We start from the raw sequence: 15,210 nt of genomic DNA on the forward strand, positions 1-15,210 counted from the left end.
AGAAGCTGAGGGGGATTGGAACCTCTCTAATATACCTTTTATGGTGAGGTACCACTCACTGAAATGTTATAGCCTTTGTACCAAGTTGTTATTAATATTGTTGTAATATGCGGCTAGTTCTGACGCCGTAGGTTCCTGTAAGTTTTGTTTTTATTCTTTGCAACCAATAAAAAAATATTTAAACATAAATATAAAAAAGGAAAACTGCTTTATTTTCACAGCAAAACTTTCAAACCTACTGTTGTGAGAAAACAACGTTTAAACACCCCTGACAGCCTCTACACCTCAGCTTAGCACTTGCTGAGGTGCCTACCTGCCCTGCTGAAAACCAGAGCCAATAGCTATCAGATGGATTCCGGACTCAAACCGGAGCGTTGCACCCAAGGTCCGTCGATCGATATACAAGACTGGAACCACAACAAAATCTCTCACCTCCAGAACACAGGAAGTGAAGAAAATAGTGTGCAATAGAAAATGTTAGCACTTCTGGTAGCCCCGCCCATCGTGGGTGTAACAGAAATAACCTCCCGGTCGGCATGATTCTACTGAAATAAAAAACCGCCGGGAGCAAGTAAAACACACCACCATTAAACTGAGCCCAACTCCTCGTCCCCAGTGATTACGCCACTGCCTTAGATAAGCCCATTAACTTGCTAGAGGCCATATTTAGTGTTCCAATGAATAAAAGTAAAGTGCCATCTTTTTCCTGTATGCAGCCCAGAAAAATAAAAATAGCACTTACCTCAATGTAATCTGCCCAGCAGCTCACTAGGTTTGAGAGGCATGCTCCCTCACATGGACCTGTGGAAAAAGAGATAAAGACTGAGTAATCTTACTCAGGCTTTCAATATTAGGGCAGCATTAACTACATGGGAGGCGCACCGAGGATTGTACCCCACAAGTTCTCATTGCTTAAAAGCCACCACTGCTCTACTGAAGGGACTGACATGGGCTACGGCTACACCCCAGGAGAAAAGCAGGACAAGCTTGTACTGCTGAAAAATAATAAAATCTTGATAGAAGAATCTTCTTCCAGACACCTAAACTTTACCACCTCCTTGCTCTTAACGTAGGCAAAGAAAATGACTGGGGGTGGAGGGAAGGGAGGTGATATTTAACAGCTTTGCTGTGGTGCTCTTTGCCGACTCCTGCTGGGCAGGAGTGATATTCCCAATAGTAATTAAATGATCCGTAGACTCACCGTGTCATTAGAAAGAAAATGTTATTTAATTGAATAAAAAAAGAAATCTGTACCTACATGTCTAAAACTTACTTAACATATTGTAAAAGCAGGTTTTAAAAATTATAGGGTTTCCCTACACAGTGATTTATAATAATATTCCTCTAGAGCAGTAGTGACGAACCTTGACACTCCAAATGTGTCAGAACTACATGTCCCATGATGCTTGGCTGGACTTCAGAGTGCCTAATCATCATGGGAAATGTAGTTATGAAACCTCTAGAGTGCCAAGGTTCATCATAACTGCTCTAGAGGAAGTCAATGATTTCTCAAATTGAAACAGCACCTGCTTGTGATGCAAGCCACTTCCCTTTTAAAATATGCAATAATGGACAGTAACACTATGCTATACTATATAAAATGCTTAGTTATGTGTACTTTCATTATTTATTGTGCCCCTTGTCATGTAATTTAGCTTTTAAAATTTTGGGTTTTCTATTTCTGAGCTAAAGATGCTACATATATTTCCTTAATTGGCTATAGAAGATAACAAATGCCAAACAATGTTTGTGCTAACATAATTACTGTGGCTAGCCTTGTCAGCTGCACACTCGAGCCCTGATTGGCTCCTCCAAATAGGGCAAGTGGTGGAGGGAGTATGGCTGTTAAAAACAATTGCAGGAAAAAAGATGGTAATATATATTTTTAAATTGTTTAGACTTGGCTGATATATTTTTCTATAGCAAGACGGAAATTTCTTGCAATTACAAGGGGTTTAGTGTCCCTTTAAATGGGAGAAATGTCTTATGACTCGTGTATACCAATTTTAGAAAGAGAATGATACAATTGTTTATATAAAGAAAAAATGGTATATTAAACAAAGTAGAATTAAAGGGACAGTCTACACCAGCATTTTAATTGTTTAAAAAGATAGATAATACCGTTATCACCCATCGCCCAATTTTGCATAACCAACACAGTTATATTAATATAAGTTTTACATCTGTAATTACCTTGTATCTAAGCCTCTGCAGACTGCCCCCTTATCTTAGTGCTTTTGACAGACTTGCAGTTTAGCCAATCAGTGCAGACTCCTAAATAACTCCATGGGAGTGAGCACAATGTTATCTATATGACACACATGAACTAGTACTGTCTAACTGTGAAAAACTTTCAAAATGCTCTGAGCTAAGAGGCGGTTTTCAACGATTTAGAAATCAGTTTGAGCCTACCTAGGTTTAACTTTTCAAAAATACTACCAAGGGGACAAAGCAAACTTGATGATAAAAGTAAATTGGAAAGTTGTTTTAAATGTCATGCCCTATATGAATCATGAAAGTTTAATTTTGACTAGACTGTCCCTTTAAGCAATGACAAACATTGCACTCTCACCTCCAGATTCAGTAAACTGGCCAGTTTTCTCTTGCCATCTTCTAACAGTTTAGCCATTCTGCCCCTTTCAAGGTCCTGTATGCACAGAATCAAAATAACTATAAATAAGCAACTGGAATAATAAATATTAGCAGTTTGTCTATAATGCTATACAGGCAGTCCCCGGGTTACGTACAATATAGGGACTTTAGGTTTGTTCTTAAGTTGAATTTGTATGTAAGTTGGAACAGGCACTTTTTTTAGGTGAAACTCTAGCCAAACATTTTTTTTTTGTTTTGGATAGCATAGGATAAAGTTTGTTTTGCTATCTGTGCCCCTGTTCAGAAAATTTCACATCACTTTCTGTCCTTGTGACAATTGGATTTTCAGTATTTTGGATTATCCTGGAAAGAAGGATTGTCGATAAAGCTCTATTTTCTCTGTATGTAAGTACGAGTTGTACTTAAGTCGGATGTCTGTAACCCGAGGACTGCCTGTAATGCATAACAACTCTGGGAACAAGATGGAAGCTTACACTGGAATTAGAATGTTTAGCGTTCTTCTCCTCATGCTGCGTGACATGAGGTAGCTCAAACTCACAGTCCAAAGAGCGCCAGAAGCCTGCAGAAGACACAAAAGGGAAAATGCTTAAAGGGACATTAAGGTTCAAAGGTACAGCTGGTGAGCCGATCATCATCAGCAGTCACAGAACCCATCTGTTTAACTGCCGCTGCTGATTGGCTCAGGACCAGAGGTTATATGTGGCTACATGTACTTTAGTTACATGTTTAACCCCTTTGCGGGGGGTTGAACACATAGCTTTGCTGGTGCTATAAATTATATGTTCTAACAAATTTAAAGGGACATGAAACTTACATATTTTCTTTCATGATTCAGAAAGAGCATAAAATTGTACTTCTATTATCACATTGTACTTTGTTTTCTTAGTATCCTTTGTTGAAGGTGCAATAGTGCACTTCTTAGAGTTATCTGATCACATTTAGTGATCCAATTGCAAGGGGTAAATATGTGCAGCCACCAGTCAACAACTAGCTCCCAGTAATACATTGTATCTCCTGGGCCTACCTAGGCATTCTTTTCAACAAATGCTACAAAGGGAATTAAGCAAATTAGATAAAAGAAGTAAATTGAAAAGTTGCTTAAAATTGAATGATCTCTCTGAATCATATAAGAATCATGAAAGAAAAACTTTGGGTTTCATGTCCCTTTAAGTTAACGCTGTTTATTCTAATTTTGAAACTAAAAGAAAGTGTACAGTTGGTCAGTTGCGTAGAACAGTGTTTCTAATCCTCGGTCCTCAAATACCCCCAACAGGCCAGGTTTTCATTATAGCCGAACTACAGCACAGGTGAAATAATCAGCTGCTGGGTGAGAGCAGGTTAGTAACCATGGTTACTGATCAGCTGATTATTTCACCTGTGCTCTTTGGGGCGTATTTAAGGACCGCGGTTGAGAAACACTGGCGTAGAACATTACTGGCTGATATAGAACATCTATTGATGGAAAGTAACACAGATGCACCACAAGCATAAGAAGAACAGATGTTTCATACTTTTCCACAGAAATATCCGTTATAAAAATAAAAAATGATAACGACAAATTTAGTTACAAGAAAGAAAAAATACTTAAATGTTTCTTTAATTCAATAACCACTGAAAAAGTAAACATAACTCATGAGACAAGAACATATATCCTACAAAGCCTCAGAACAAATGGGCTATATATAGATATACACATTCATGTGTGAAGGTATCTATCTTTAGTTTATATTTGATTCATTTAACAATTCTATATTAGACACAGAGTTGAAAGTTGAATTCAAAGTTGAATGGCAAACATCAATGTCATGAATGGGAACCAGGATTGGTTAAAAACAATGATTAATATAAGGAAAACCTGGACCAGCACAAAGAGAGAGTCTGCCCTTTTGCTGCTGGCCAGAAGAAAGTGAAGATAGAGAGGCCGAATTATCATTGTGCGAGTGGACATGATCCGATATTGCGGATCATGTCCACTGCACATCGATAAATGCCAACAGCATACACTCTCGGCATTTATCATTGCACCAGCAGTTCTTGTCAACTGCTGGTGCAATACCGCCCCCTGCAGATTTGCGGCCAATCAGCCGCTAGCAGGGGGTGTCAATCACCTTTAGACCGCTGCTTCATAACTTGTGTTTCTGGCAAGCTTGAAGGATCCCATAATAGTATTTTTATTTCATGCAGGGGGTTTGTGCAAGGAGTCGATTTGTTACATATTAAGCAATGTCTTTAAGATGTTTTGGTGTCCATTTCCTTACTGATAGGGTACTGGGGTGTTTTAGGTTATGGTGGTGCCCCTCTAGTACTTCTCAGTATATAGAAAATGGCTTAAACATAGACCTTAAGTCATTGCAATTATCTCTAAAGTGTATACCTACCAATGTCACAGCCTGGGCACTCCCTAATTCTCCCTATTACTCCATTCACTAAATATTGCATCAAATACTTAACAATAGTTGTATACTGTAAATAAAAACAAAAAAAGCATCTTATACTGGAAGTAGAGTATAAAAAAGGTTGCATAGCTACTATACTTTTAGTGTGGAGCCATATTCCCAAAAACCTTTTACCACCTACACATAGTTAAAGTTTTAGCTTTACAGGATAAGTCCATTTTAATCAAACTGCTTATAATTTAGAGTGACTTGAAGACCTACACCATTTCATGATAACCCCACTATTTCTCAACCTTTATTTCATCAAAACGGCATGATCTATTAGAAACTACTCCGACAGTTTATGACATTTTGGCAGATTTCATGACAGACCTCCGGCGAGAGCTAAGAAGGGACGTGGTGAAAGTCAATTGTGCTGCAAGATCTGACATGGGCAATGTATCTCCGATTTTGCACCTAAATGCACAAACTACTCCAAAAGGAGACAAATACCTATGCGCTGCAGGAAAGCAATTTTATTAGTATCTAATGGTTAGAAACATTTAAAAACAATGCATTTAATATGTCCACAATACAATTCATAAAATGTTTCCACATTTAATTCATATCAGAATATAAAAAAATAGCAGAGTGTAGTACACTGTACAAAAAATAAAACAGAAAAGGCAAAAAACAAGAACAACAATTAAAACAAATGATTGAGTCTGTATAAGTGCAAATATAGTCCACAAATGGAAATGGTGATTCAAATATTGTTATACTTATATTAGAAGATCATATAACAATGCGCTATATAGGCAAACAAAAAATATCTATTATACAATTCATAAAATGTCTGATAGTTGGGAATATACCTTACAAAAACTAAATATTCATACACATAACTCTGTAAAGATACATTCTATAAAATGTATATAACATATTATAAATAGATTTTTTTACTTAAAGGGCCATTATACACTCATTTTTTCTTTGCATAAATGTTTTGTACATGATCTATTTATAAAGCCCATAAAGTTTGTTTTTTTTAAAAATGTATAATTTTGCTTATTTTTAAATAACATTGCTCTGATTTTCAGACTCCTAACCAAGCCCCAAAGTTTTATTTGAATACCGTCAGATACCTTCTCCAGCTTGCTCCTGTTTGTGTAAAGGGTCTTTTCATATGCAAAAGAAGGGGGAGGGGGGTGTCTTATTTCCCACTTGCAGTGGGCTTTCCAACTGCCTTTTCAACAGAGCTAAACTGAAAGATTCTAAGTACGTTTTCAAACCATTTTATGCTGGACTTTTACATCAGTATCTGTGCATCTTATTCTTTATAGTAGTGTCTATTACATGCAGTTATATGAAAATGAGTGTATACTGTCCCTTTAAAGGGACATAATACTCATATGCAAAATCACTTGAAACTGATGCAGTATAACTGTAAAAACCTGCCAGGAAAATATCACCTGAGGATCTCTATCTAAAAAAAGGAAGATATTTTACCTCACAATCTCCTCAGCTCACCAGAGTAAGTTCTGTGTAAAAAGTTATATTCAGCTGCTGTCCAAGCTGCAGGTAAAAAAAAATGAAGAAATTAACTGCAGCTAATCAGCATCAACAGTGTCCCAGGACATACATACTGATTTACTGCTTAAAGTCCTTTTACAATGGGGTGTGAATACTTAGGACATTTTGAGGTAAAATATCTTTCTTTTTTACATAGAGATGTTCAGGTGATATTTTCTAGTCAGCTTTTTACAGCTATGCTGCATCACTTTCAAGTGTTTCAACATTTGGGTATCATGGCCCTTTAAGGGACATATACTATAATACATAAAACTAACTTAATCAAATAAATAATAACACACTATATCCAATTCTTGACTTAAATCATTTGGTTGGAGTGTTTTCAAATGAAAGATCCACTATCCTTCTTTTTTAAGTAGCTCTTTGTGGGAATTCTCTCCCCTCCAGTTACCTTTACGTTTATCTATACTTGTATAGGAAAATCATTTAAAATTAGCATTATTGTATATCGCAAAATTCTTTGAAGAGGCAAATCCTTATTCCTATCCAGGCTATAGTACTCTATAGACCAGATGTGCTCCCGAATTCTCTCACGTAGGGGTCTTTCCGATTCCCCTATGTACTGTATTCCACATTTACACTGTATGACGTAGATTACATTCTTGTCAGTTTTACAAACGCTAGGATTTACTATTGAAACAAATAAAGTGCACTTTCAAAGCTCCATTATTTGATTCAAGCGATCGCCGCTCTTAGCTCTTACAGCATGGGCGTCAAGAAAGTGCCCTTTATTTGTTTCAATAGTAAATCCTAGCGTTTTACAAATTACTATTGAAACAAATAAAGGGCACTTTCAAAGCTCCTTTATTTGATTTAAACGATCGCCGCTCTTAGCTCTTACAACATGGACGTCAAGAAAGTGCCATTTATTTGTTTCAATAGTAAATCCTAGCGTTTGAAAAACGCTAGTATTTACTTTCACTTTAAGCAACGAAAAATAACTTTTACTGTTCAAGATCCCTATCAGAATAGTCCTTTTTTTAGTTGTAATTCTGTAGGTGCTAGTATAGTTTTCAAATTTCTAGCCTTTTATATACAATCTGTGTTTTTTTGGGTTAAAGTGTGCCTAATTTTTTATCACTTCTAAAAAATTTCCCCAATGCTTATTTAAAATCCTTCCCAACAGATATTTGTTCTAACTATAGTTTGTTATAAAGGGTATAAAAAGAGAATAATCTTTTTGATCTTTTCTTACGGCTAGATTTAGAGTTCTGCGTTAGCCGTCAAAAGCAGCGTTAAGGGGTCCTAACGCTGCTTTTGGCCGCCCGCTGGTATTTAGAGTCAGGCAGGAAAGGGTCTAACGCTCACTTTCAAGCCGCGACTTTTCCATACCGCAGATCCCCTAACGCCAATTGCGTATCCTATCTTTTCAATGGGATCTTCCTAACGCCAGCATTTAGAGTCTTGGCTGAAGTGAGCGGTAGAGCCTCTACTGACAAGACTCCTAACGCCAAAAAAAAGTCAGTAGTTAAGAGCTTTATGGGCTAACGCCGGAATATAAAGCTCTTAACTACAGTGCTCTAAAGTACACTAACACACATAAACTACCTATGTACCCTTAAACCGAGGTCCCCCCACATCGCCACCACTATAATAAATATTTTAACCCCTAATCTGCCGACCGCACATCGCCGCCACCTACATTATCCCTATGAACCCCTAATCTGCTAACCCTAACATCGCCGACACCTACATAATATTTATTAACTCTTAATTTGCTCCCCCCAAAGTCGCTGCTACCTTACCTACACTTATTAACCCCTAATCTGCCGTCCGGACCTCGCCACCACTATAATAAATGTATTAACCCCTAAACCGCCGCACTCCCGCCTCGCAAACACTATAATAAATAGTATTAACCCCTAATCTGCCCCCCCCCCCAACGTCACCGCCACCTAACTTCAAGTATTAACCCCTAACCTGCCGACCAGACTTCGCCGCTACTATAATAAATGTATTAACCCCTAAAGCTAAGTCTTAGCCTAACCCTAACACCCCCTAAGTTAAATATAATTTTAATCTAACGAAATAAATTAACTCTTATTAACTAAAGTATTCCTATTTAAAACTAAATACTTACCTGTAAAATAAACCCTAATATAGCTACAATATAACGAATAATTATATTGTAGCTATTTTAGGATTTATATTTATTTTACAGGCAACTTTGTATTTATTTTAACTAGGTTCAATAGCTATTAAATAGTTATTAACTATTTAATAGCTACCTAGTTAAAATAATTACAAAATTACCTGTAAAATAAATCCTAACATGTTACAATTAAACCTAACACTACACTATCAATAAATTAATTAAATAAATTACCTACAATTAAATAAACTAAACTAAATCACAAAAAACCCCACTAAATTACAAAAAATAAAGAAAGATTACAAGAATATTAGGCTAATTACACCTACTCTAAGCCCCCTAAATAAATTACCTACAATTAAATAAACTAAACTAAATCACAAAAAAAAACCCACTAAATTACAAAAAATAAAAAAAAGATTACAAGAATATTAGGCTAATTACACCTATTCTAAGCCCCCTAATAAAGTAAAAAAAAAAACTAAAATAATAAAGGTCCCTACCCTATTCTAAATTAAAAAGTAATCAGCTCTTTTACCAGCCCTTAAAAGGGCTTTTTGCGGGGCATGCCCCAAAGTAATCAGCTCTTTTGCCTGTAAAAAAAAATACAACAACCCCCAACATTAAAACCCACCACCCACATACCCCTACTCTAACCCAAACCCCCCTTAAATAAGCCTAACACTACCCCCCCTGAAGATCTCCCTACTTTGAGTCGTCTTCACCCAGCCGGGCCGAAGTCTTCATCCGATGGGGCAGAAGAGGACATCCAGACCGGCAGAAGTCTTCATCCTATCCGGGCAGAAGAGTACATCCGGACCGGCAGACATCTTCATCCAAGCGGCATTTTCTATCTTCATCCATCCGAAGCGGAGCCATCTTCTTTCTAGCCGACGCGGATCCATCCTCTTCAACCGACGCCTACTCGCCGAATGAAGGTTCCTTTAAATGACGTCATCCAAGATGGCGTCCCTCGAATTCCGATTGGCTGATAGGATTCTATCAGCCAATCGGAATTAAGGTAGGAAAAATCTGATTGGCTGATTGATCGGAACAGCCAATAGAATGCAAGTTCAATCTGATTGACTGATTGGATCAGCCAATCGGATTGAACTTGAATCTGATAGGCTGATTCAATCAGCCAATCAGATTTTTCCTACCTTAATTCCGATTGGCTGATAGAATCCTATCAGCCAATCGGAATTCGAGGGACGCCATCTTGGATGACGTCATTTAAAGGAACCTTCATATGGCGAGTAGGCGTCGGTTGAAGAGGATGGATCCGCGTCAGCTGGAAAAAAGATGGCTCCGCTCCGCTCCGGATGGATGAAGATAGAAGATGCCGCTTGGATGAAGATGTCTGCCGGTCCAGATGTCCTCTTTTGCCCGGATAGGATGAAGACTTCTGCCGGTCTGGATGTCCTCTTCTGCTCCATCGGATGAAGACTTCGGCCCGGCTGGGTGAAGACGACTCAAGGTAGGGAGATCTTCAGGGGGGTAGTGTTAGGTTTATTTAAGGGGGTTTGGGTTAGAGTAGGGGTATGTGGGTGGTGGGTTTTAATGTTGGGGAGGGGGGTTGTATTTTTTTTACAAGCAAAAGAGCTGATGACTTTGGGGCATGCCCCGCTGGTAAAAGAGCTGATTACTTTTTAATTTAGAATAGGGTATGGACCTTTATTATTTTGGGGGGCTTTTTTTATTTTATTAGGGGGCTTAGAGTAGGTGTAATTAGCCTTATATTCTTGTAATCTTTTTTTATTTTATGTAATTTAGTGGGTTTTTTTTTTTTGTAATTTAGTTTAGTTTATTTAATTGTATGTAATTGTAGGTAATTTATTTAATTAATTTATTGATAGTGTAGTGTTAGGTTTAATTGTAACTTATGTTAGGATTTATTTTACAGGTAATTTTGTAATTATTTTAACTAGGTAGCTATTAAATAGTTAATAACTATTTAATAGCTATTGTACCTAGTTAAAATAAATACAAAGTTGCCTGTAAAATAAATATAAATCCTAAAATAGCTACAATATAATTATTCGTTATATTGTAGCTATATTAGGGTTTATTTTACATGTAAGTATTTAGTTTTAAATAGGAATACTTTAGTTAATAAGAGTTCATTTATTTTGTTAGATTAAAATTATATTTAATTTCGGGGAGTGTTAGGGTTAGGCATAGACTTAGCTTTAGGGGTTAATATATTTATCATAGTAGCGGTGAGGTTAGGTGGCGGCGATGTTAGGGAGGGCAGATTAGGGGTTAATACTATTTATTATAGTGTTTGGGAGGCGGGAGTGCGGCGGTTTAGGGGTTAATACATTTATTATAGTGGCGGCGAGGTCCAGTTGGCAGATTAGGGGTTAATAAGTGTAGGTAAGTGAGCGGTGATGTTGGGGGGGGGGCAGATTAGGGGGTAATAAATATAATATAGGTGTCGGCGATGTTAGGGGCAGCAGATAAGGGTTCATAGGGATAATGTAGGTGGCGGCGGTGTCCGGAGCGGAAGATTAGGGGTTAATAATAAAATGCAGGTGCCAGCGATAGCGGGGTCGGCAGATTAGGGGTTAATAAGTATAATGTTAGGGGTGTTTAGACTCGGGGTACATGTTAGGGTGTTAGGTGGAGACTTAGAAAGTGTTTTCCCATAGGAAACAATGGGGCTGCGTTGGGAGCTTAACGCTGCTTTTTTGCAGGTGTTAGGTATTTTTTCATCCCAAACTGCCCCATTGTTTCCTATGGGGAAATCGTGCACAAGCATGTTTTGCCAGCTTACCGCTACCGTAAGCAACGCTGGTATTGAGGGTTGAAGTGGCGGTAAATTCGGCTCAACACACCCTTTTTGGAGCCTAACACAGCCCTTCAGACAACTCTAAATACCAGTGTTGTCTTAAGGGTGCGTTGGGAAAAAAAGCTGCGTTAGGTACGAGGGTCTTTACCGACAAAACTCTAAATCTAGCCGTTAGTTTGTTACTTACAGATTTTTCTTCTATCAAGTTTTCCGTACCAGGTCTCTTGCTATTTCTATATTATTTGGACTATATCCTCTCTCCAAATATTTATTCTTAAGCTTATCTGATTGAATCCTCACTAGTGCTACAATTTTTCTTGATCCTCAAAAATTGCCCCTTTGGGACATTTTCTTTCCCTCTATCATGATGGCAGCTCAGTTGATGCATATAAAACCCAGGCTTCTATAGTTTGTCAATGGAGATACCGAAGTAATGGCTTGTATTTGAAAACGCTGGTTGTGTTACACTCCAGACGAGGATACTTACCACTTGGGAATAGGATCAGCAACTTCCCGGTGTAAGTAAGACGAATAACCTTACCTGTGGATTTGCTCTTTTGTGGTGACTGGAATTTATCTTTTATTCCAGCAATCCTGACGTTTTCTCCTTGTTGCACATGGAATTATTGTGGTCTATATTTGTTCTTATACAGACTCAATCATTTGTTTTAATTGTTGTTCTTGTTTTTTGTCTTTTCTGTTTTATTTTTTGTGGTCTACTACACTCTGCTATTATTTTTTATATGCTGATGTGAATTATATGTGGACACATTTTATGAATTGTATTGTGCACATATTAAATACTTTTTTTTTTTAAATGTTTCTAACCACTAATACCTATGTGCTGCTTTCCTGCAGCACATAGGTATTAGTCTCCTTTTGTAGTAGTTTGTGCATTTTCTTGTATTTAAAGGGATATAGGGATCCCCTTCCTTATACCATTTAGTTTTTTAGTATTATTTTTTGCAGCACAGACCACTTGAACCTTATATGCACCTAACAAGCTGTCTGGCCCTGGAGAAGCTTCCGATCAGATAAAACAGGGGAATGACTCTGTGACTTTGAGCATGGATGCTGAGGGAGCTGCGCTACAAGGAGCTATACTAGATTGTCTATTGTGTAGTGAGAGGAGCTCGAGTATACAGCTACTGCCCCACGACACGGAGGATAAATCATTTTTACACAATGTAATCGGTATTTGTGCGGTCAATCTGACCTTTCCACATCTATACACTCCCATGATCCTAAGCCCATCACAGCAGCCACCGCTGCTACCTGTGAATCACTTCTTTCTACCGCTTGGGAATAGGGGAGTACTAGACCTAAAGATACATGAGGTAGAGTCTACACTTCAGTTTCCTAATATCCAAGCTACCGCACCACAAGAGGCTGCGTTAATCTGCATACTCCCTCTAGAGATGGAGCTGATCCTGAAATCCTCACCCTTCGTCTTAGCAAACACGCCAGACCAGAAATATATGACTCTTGCATGTAAGATCTTTCTACTTCTCCACCATTTTTGCACTTATGGCATCACTGTAGGGTTGCCTGGTTCTTTTTTAGCCTCATACAGGTCCGGAGTGGGTTAAAACGAAAATAACTTGCCTCTCTTTCTCCACTGAAGAGGACTCCAACTAAACATCTCAGTGTTAAACATGTCATACTTAATAACTTATTATTGCTTCAGCTCTTCTTACACAGTTTTATTTAAAAGTGCTACTTAAGATAATTTTACTGTTTGTATAATACCATTGTTTTAAACTAGAGAAGACATAACTCAGATTAATATTTCAAGCCTAAGCTTTTATTCTTATTAAATATATAGAGTAGGGCTGCATGATTAATTGCATATACGATTTAAACCCACGATTAATCACCGCAATTTAAAAAAATGCGAGTATACGATTTTTTTTAGTAAAGAGGCTATGCAGGAGCTGCGCTATGGATGAATTTTCCAGTTTGCCTCAGCTCCAATGGCAGCAGTCACAGCTGCCTACACAGGTAAAATAAAGCCTGTTTACATAGAAACAATGAAGCCGCCTCTTTTAAAGAAAGTATTTATTGACGCAAACAGTTCAGAAAGTGCACCACCGAAAATAGCTCAGACAGTGAAGTACAAGTGCACTTTTACTCTACTGTCTGATCTATTTTCCATGGTGCACATTCTGAAATGTTTTTAAACCCTTCAACAAGACTTTCTTTTAAAGAAGAGGCTTCGTTTTTTAAAGATATTTTTTTTCTGATGTATGGGAAGTTCATGATTGCCCAAGAAGACATGACAATGTTGTATAAGAAGACCTAAGAACTGGCTAGTGGCTACTATGTAACCACAGCACAGGCAGGTAATTTTATTTGAACTATTTTGTGGTTTGTATTTTTATGCTCCAAGAGTGTATTGGACATTAAGAAACATGTACATAAGATTCTGTAGTGTTAAATAAACGTTTTATTGAAAAATTAAGGTGTTATAGTCATTTATAAGAAAATCGCAATCACAATTTTTTGGGTCCAAAATCTCGATTTTCATTTTTGCCCATATCGCCCAGCCCTAATAAAGAGTGACTCCTAGCTCAGTTGTTGTATCTCACTCTGCAAAAAGTTGTTTCTATGTTGCCTCTGCTCTGCTCTATCAGATGTCTCACCACCAGTTTCTATAAAATAACATTCCCATATTGTAATTGGCCGGATAGATAAAACTACTAATCTGACAATCTACTTTAAAATGCTACATTTCTTCACAAATTAGTCTGAGGGTAAGATGTCTACAGCCAGGACTGCTTAAACTTGGACCATCTAGTATTAAAATCGGGATTTTATATAACTTTCTAACTGCTTCTTCATATGATTCCTATTCCATAGCTTATAGCCCACAATGAAGCGGGTTAACTATGACTAACCTGTTCTATGTTAAATTTTGCATATATTATGTATTAATATTATTTTTGTATTTTATTGTACCCTATTGTATCAATGCAATGTTTTATGGACCCAGGAAATACTTGAAAACGAGAGAAATCTTAATGTATCCTTCCTGGTAAAATATTTTATAAATAAATAAATAATAACATACTACTACGCTCAGCCAATACCAGTCTAGTGAAACTTCGTATAAGTTTAACTATCCTCTTTTGAGGTCCTTATTTATTATTATCCTCTCACACAATTATCCTATCACAAAATTCTGCCCACTGACATTTCTCTATCTACTTTTGAACTTCTCTTATTTTATAAAAGGTTTCAAAACCATTTTTACTTCCAAAATATAGACATGGCCTTACAGTTTCCCCTGTTAGACGAAACCCCCAAGGTATACCCAGTAAATTCTACAAAATAAGGTAGCATTCACTTTGCATAACAATGTTGGAATAATATGATTATTGACCCTGAATCTAACCATGTACAACGTATCTATTGTATTCTGCAGATGTTATATTTATCTTATATGTTATATGGTAATGCCTATGCTTTTACACTTTTCCATTGCTTGTATGTATTTTGACTGTATGACCTCAATAAAACATAATATGAAAAAAATGATGCTTGATCCAATCCATTTAACTTTAATTTTGACTTACAAATTATATTTTGAGACAGTGCTAACCCAAACAATTTAAATCAAAATTGGAAACAAAAAAAGGTAATCCAATCATTTGTTTAATAGTGTATGTGAAAAAACAAAATTTATGCTTACCTGATAAATTATTTTCTTTTCTGGCATCGAGAGTCCCCAAATCCATTCTAATTAC

The 15,210-nt window shown here is 37.1% G+C and overlaps 1 protein-coding gene across 3 annotated transcripts in view; it reads right to left on the minus strand.

Annotated features, from left to right (window-relative positions):
* The window catches only part of LOC128663560 (patatin-like phospholipase domain-containing protein 6), a 453,640-nt gene that overhangs the window by 191,374 nt on the left and 247,056 nt on the right, over positions 1 to 15,210 (minus strand). For all 3 annotated transcript variants that reach the window (XM_053717940.1, XM_053717939.1, XM_053717938.1), the window contains exons 12-13: positions 3,087 to 3,172; positions 2,573 to 2,647 (exon numbers count right to left, since the gene is read on the minus strand). In XM_053717940.1, coding sequence (XP_053573915.1) covers positions 2,573 to 2,647; positions 3,087 to 3,172 — 161 coding nt within the window. The remainder of the gene's footprint in view (positions 1 to 2,572; positions 2,648 to 3,086; positions 3,173 to 15,210) is intronic.

Source organism: Bombina bombina, chromosome 6, assembly GCF_027579735.1.
Source record: "Bombina bombina isolate aBomBom1 chromosome 6, aBomBom1.pri, whole genome shotgun sequence".
Lineage (NCBI taxonomy): Eukaryota > Metazoa > Chordata > Amphibia > Anura > Bombinatoridae > Bombina > Bombina bombina.